The sequence below is a fragment of the Austrofundulus limnaeus genome, unplaced genomic scaffold (genome assembly GCF_001266775.1).
Source record: "Austrofundulus limnaeus strain Quisiro unplaced genomic scaffold, Austrofundulus_limnaeus-1.0 Scaffold345, whole genome shotgun sequence".
In the NCBI taxonomy this organism is placed as follows: Eukaryota; Metazoa; Chordata; class Actinopteri; order Cyprinodontiformes; family Rivulidae; genus Austrofundulus; species Austrofundulus limnaeus.
In genome coordinates this window covers 458396-462909 of record NW_013952747.1, presented here as the reverse complement: position 1 = coordinate 462909, position 4514 = coordinate 458396, and the positions used below count along the sequence as shown (strand labels likewise).

At 36.6% G+C, this 4514-nt stretch overlaps 1 protein-coding gene across 1 annotated transcript; it reads left to right on the top strand.

Annotated features, from left to right (window-relative positions):
* Positions 1-1216: 1216 nt before the first annotated feature.
* LOC106527870 (multidrug and toxin extrusion protein 1) lies at positions 1217-4472 on the top strand (the record flags this gene model as incomplete). The annotated part of the gene is given in 9 exon segments (XM_014022884.1): positions 1217-1379; positions 2181-2282; positions 2469-2537; positions 2636-2784; positions 3663-3705; positions 3813-3857; positions 3979-4076; positions 4169-4266; positions 4359-4472. Coding segments are annotated over 9 exon segments (826 nt in total), but the record flags the coding sequence as incomplete, so codon positions are not given.
* Between the last annotated feature and the right edge of the window lie 42 nt (positions 4473-4514).

Here is a 4514-nt window from a genome sequence, read left to right as displayed (position 1 = left end):
GAGAGAGAGAGAGAGAGAGAGAGAGAGAGAGAGAGAGAGAGAGAGAGAAACACTCATTCCTATAAGGATCACCAGTTATGGACTGTGGAAGACAACTCATGCAGGGACAGCATGCAAACTCCACACAGAAAGACCCAAAAATGAGAACTGAACCAAGGATTTTTTTTACTGTCACGCAACAGGGACACCCATCTGAGCCATCAGAATGAAAATAAAGTAAATACTGCAATTTGTAAAAATGTGAATATTTGTTCTGTTTTAATCAGTAAATCTTTGTTCTGTTTAAGTTTGGACTTCAGTGTGTTTTTGTGTTTGTTGCACCTGTTAGAAAACAAAATCCTAAAGATTAAGATCTTTGAGAAAAACACAATGAATTACTTTTTTCTTAGATGGTAAAGCTTAAAGAAGCAAAATACCAGCAAAAAGTGAACACCAGGCTAGCTAAAAAGCTGAAATCATTAAAAAAAACTTGTAAATAGCTACCAAGAAAGCAAAGAACTAGGTAATTGTGCTAATTGTGGCAGAATGAAAGTTAAAAGTAGCACAACTCTAATTAAAAATGGCAAAAGCCAAGCTTAAAGATGAATATAGAAAAAGAATAATTAAAAACTATAAGTAGTAAAAGGGTTGCTAAAAGCTAAACGTAGTCAAACTGTAGCTAATAGTCCAAAAATGCAAAAAGTATGAAAGAATTGCTAAAAATTAACAGTAGCAATAACATAGACAAGCTAAAAACTTAAAATGCCAGGACAAATATGCAGATAATTTTAGACTGCAAAACCTTTATAAAAATTATACAGTAATATATATACAACAGATGTCTTAGAAGCAGAATTTGTAGGCTATGTTATCGAATTCCATTTTTATGGCATTAACTCAGGACACTACAGATTTACGCAATTGCAAAAATAGGGGATCACCTTGAAATTTCTTATTGTTTCGAACTGTCCATATCTTTGAAACAGGCATTCTGTCTCTGAAGGGCATAAAATCTGATTATTGTTGCAAATTTCCTCCACTGACCAGAGCTCGATGTGCTACATTGTCTTTTCACGTTTCATCATCCAGAACAGGACATTTCATGTTGATCTTTGTTGTGATTGTGGGCTGTTTTCTTGTCTTTGTGTAACAATCTGTGTTGTTTCAGCTGGCCCTGGCTTGCTTCCAGGGAAGCTGTGGCCCCAGCAAGGGTTCCATCCCTGGCAGCATCCAGAAAACAACAATGCAGAAGAAAAGTGAGACACATTAGTGGAAGAAGTCACACTTCAGACATGGAGGTGTCCTGTGACAGGCTTTTTTTCTGCAGCTGGGTGCACCGCAGGATTCCTGTGGCCCTCAAAGAGGAACTGTACCACATCCTGAGGATGACAGGACCTCTGGTAAGAACTGGCACTGATTACATGTTTTATCTGACACAGACTGTGTGCAAGTCATTTCAGTACATAGCTTCAGGAAAAACTGATGACAATTTGTCTTAGCCAATAAAAAAGTTTAAGAAATGTAAAATGAGCCAACAAAAAAAATAAAAATAATAATGAACTTAAAATATTGGCAGCTGCTACATTTTGTCAAGATAAAATCTTAAAGCAAAGATAGCATTAATTGCAAAAAATAAAATAAAAATGTGGAGGCTGAATGTGTAATGACTTTTCTGCTTTAATTAAACTGTTTTAATTAAACAATAAATTGTTACCTGAACTGTTTGACACAAGCTGAAATCAGCAAAACAATAGCCGAACACTAAAATCAACACAAGCAGCTCAAAATAAACAAAACAAGAGCTAAAAGCTAAAATTCACAAAGCCATGGCTAAATGCAAAAATCAGTAAAACACTGGCTAAAAGCTCTACTGTAAAGCTTGAATAAGAAAAACCATGTTTAAAAACTAAAATTAGAACAAAAAAATGATTATTGTCTGAAGGAAGAGATCTCATCCTATGAGGAATATTTTTTTATTAAAATTAAATAACTTGAAAATATAAATGCTACAAATACTAAAAGTCATTTCAGAATTTGAACATATTGATCTGTGAAAGGCTGAAAGTGAGCAGCATAACAACATAGAGAGGAGAGGATGCTGAATCAGCGTTTACACAAATAAATAGTGTTTGTGTTTACTGAAATCTCCCCCCACAAGCCTGCAGTTGTTTGACCTGCGGTCCTGTTGTTTGTCCTTCTAGCTGATGTCTCGAATTCTCAATTGTCTTCTTCCGTTTGTGGTGACAATGTTCTGTGGGCGTCTGGGAAATGACGTGATGGCCGGCTATGGATTAGCGTCCGCTGTAAGTCGATCTCTTTGTGCTCCACACAGAGGTTAATATCAGGAAACGACAAATGAAGACGTTTCCCTGCAGCTTGTGACAGGAAGATTACATATTTCCCAACTCACCATGACAGTTCAGTCACAATAAGTTATGAATAATTATGATCTACTCTGATTAATAAAAACAATGATGTTTCTGTTTCAGACCATTAATGTTACCACGGCAGCAACAGGCTATGGTCTGGGACTGGCATGTGATACTCTAGTATCTCAGGTCAGGAAATTTGTTTAATGTTTTTATTCATTAAAAATTTTCTTTTCCTTTGTTGAAGCCAAATGTTTGTTTTGGTTCTCTGTGCTTTTTCTCCACAGACATATGGTGGTAAGAACCTGCTGCAGGTGGGAGTGATCCTTCAGAAGAGCATCCTCATCCTCATGTTGTTCTGTCTGCCGTGTTGGGGGCTCCTCATCAACGCTCAGGCCGTCCTGTTGTGTCTGGGGCAGGACCCCGAGGTCGCCAGGTATGAGCAGAAAATATGTCACAGCAACATAATCAGAACACTTACCAGAAATAGAGGATTTTAAAAAAAATTATTTGAAGCATTTTTTTCTAAGCAGTAACTAAATCTAGTTTTGCATAAATGTCATTAAAAAAACTTTTACACATTTCCTAGGCAAAAGAAAAACACTTTTAAACACCAAACTTTACAAAAATATTTCCATTTAATCCAGGGGTGTCAAACTCCAGTCCTCGAGGGCCGCTATCCTGCATGTTTTAGAGGTTTTCCAGCTCCAACACACCTGATTCAGTGATTGAATTAACTCTTCAAATTGGGCAGAAGCCTGTTAATCACCCAGCGATCAAAATCAGGTGTGTTGGAGCAAGAAAACCTCTAAAACATGCAGGATAGCGGCCCTCGAGGACAGGAGTTTGACACCCCTGAACCATTATCTAGATATTACCTAATTTGTATAATAAATCAGTAATATTTGGGATTATTTAAGTCATACAATAAGTCATAATGAGCCACCCTACTTTTCTACACTGCAAAAATTAGCCATCTAATAGAAAGTTAGAAATACTGGATGACAGTCTGCCAGGGCAGTAAGACAATTACTGTACACTTGGTAAGACTTCTTGAAAAAACAAGATTAATAATTTAACACATTCTGCTCTTGTTCGGTAAATCAGTCTCAAAACAAGATCAAAAACACTTGTAAAATTTGATTAGACGGACAATGTTTGCAGTGTAGTTCTCAACGATTTTAATATATTAGTACTTATTAGAATATATTTGACCCTTAAATGCAAACTTAAAGTTTTAGTTAAATTTTTCAAAAGCATTTTGTTTTCCTTAGTTGCCCACTGCTGGATATCATTTACAGTCTTTATTTTCAGAATTGCCCAGCTTTATATCACTGCTTTCCTCCCTGCAGTGCCTGTAAGTCACCTTTCATCTCACTTTATTCATTGCATTACACAGTTTCAGTTAATAAAACCTGCTACTTGTCATGAGCTGATAAGACTTTATGAAATATTATTTTGTAGGCAATGTTTCTGCATCAACTTCAGGTGTCTTATTTGCAGAATCAGGTAAGTTTGTGTCTTAAATCTGAAACATCAAATCTTTGCTTACAGAAATAGGGAAACTCATATGTTTTTGTAACATCTTATAAAAAATGTAAACAAATATTATTTGTATTTGTGTACTCAGGGCATAATTTTGCCACAAATGTACAGCGCTGCAGTGGCAAACCTTGCAAACGGGGTCACAAATTACATCTTCCTTTACTGGCTGGATTGGGGAGTTGGGTATGCATGCTCGTGTGTCTCAGTTTATCATTTCAGGTTTTATTTAAATGGTAAAAGTCACCTTTAGTATACCTCGCTCTTGTGCTTCACAGTGGATCTGCAGCAGCAAACACTCTGTCTCAGATTTACATCTGTGTGTTTCTCTTTGCCTACATTTGGTGGAAGAAGCTCCACGTGACAACATGGGCAGGTGAGGGACTTTTATATTTACAGTAAGGAGCTTCTTTTTCACAGGCTTTTCAGAAACACTGTACATAAATGAGTATCTTCCTCCCCCTTCAGGCTGGTCTGTAGAATCACTCCAGGAATGGGGCTCCTATATGAAGCTGGCCATCCCCAGTTCATTAATGAAGTGCTTTGAGTGGTGGGTTTATGAGTTTGGAGGATTTTTTGCAGGTAATCCTGATTTTACAATCTGTTTAAGAAGAAATATATATA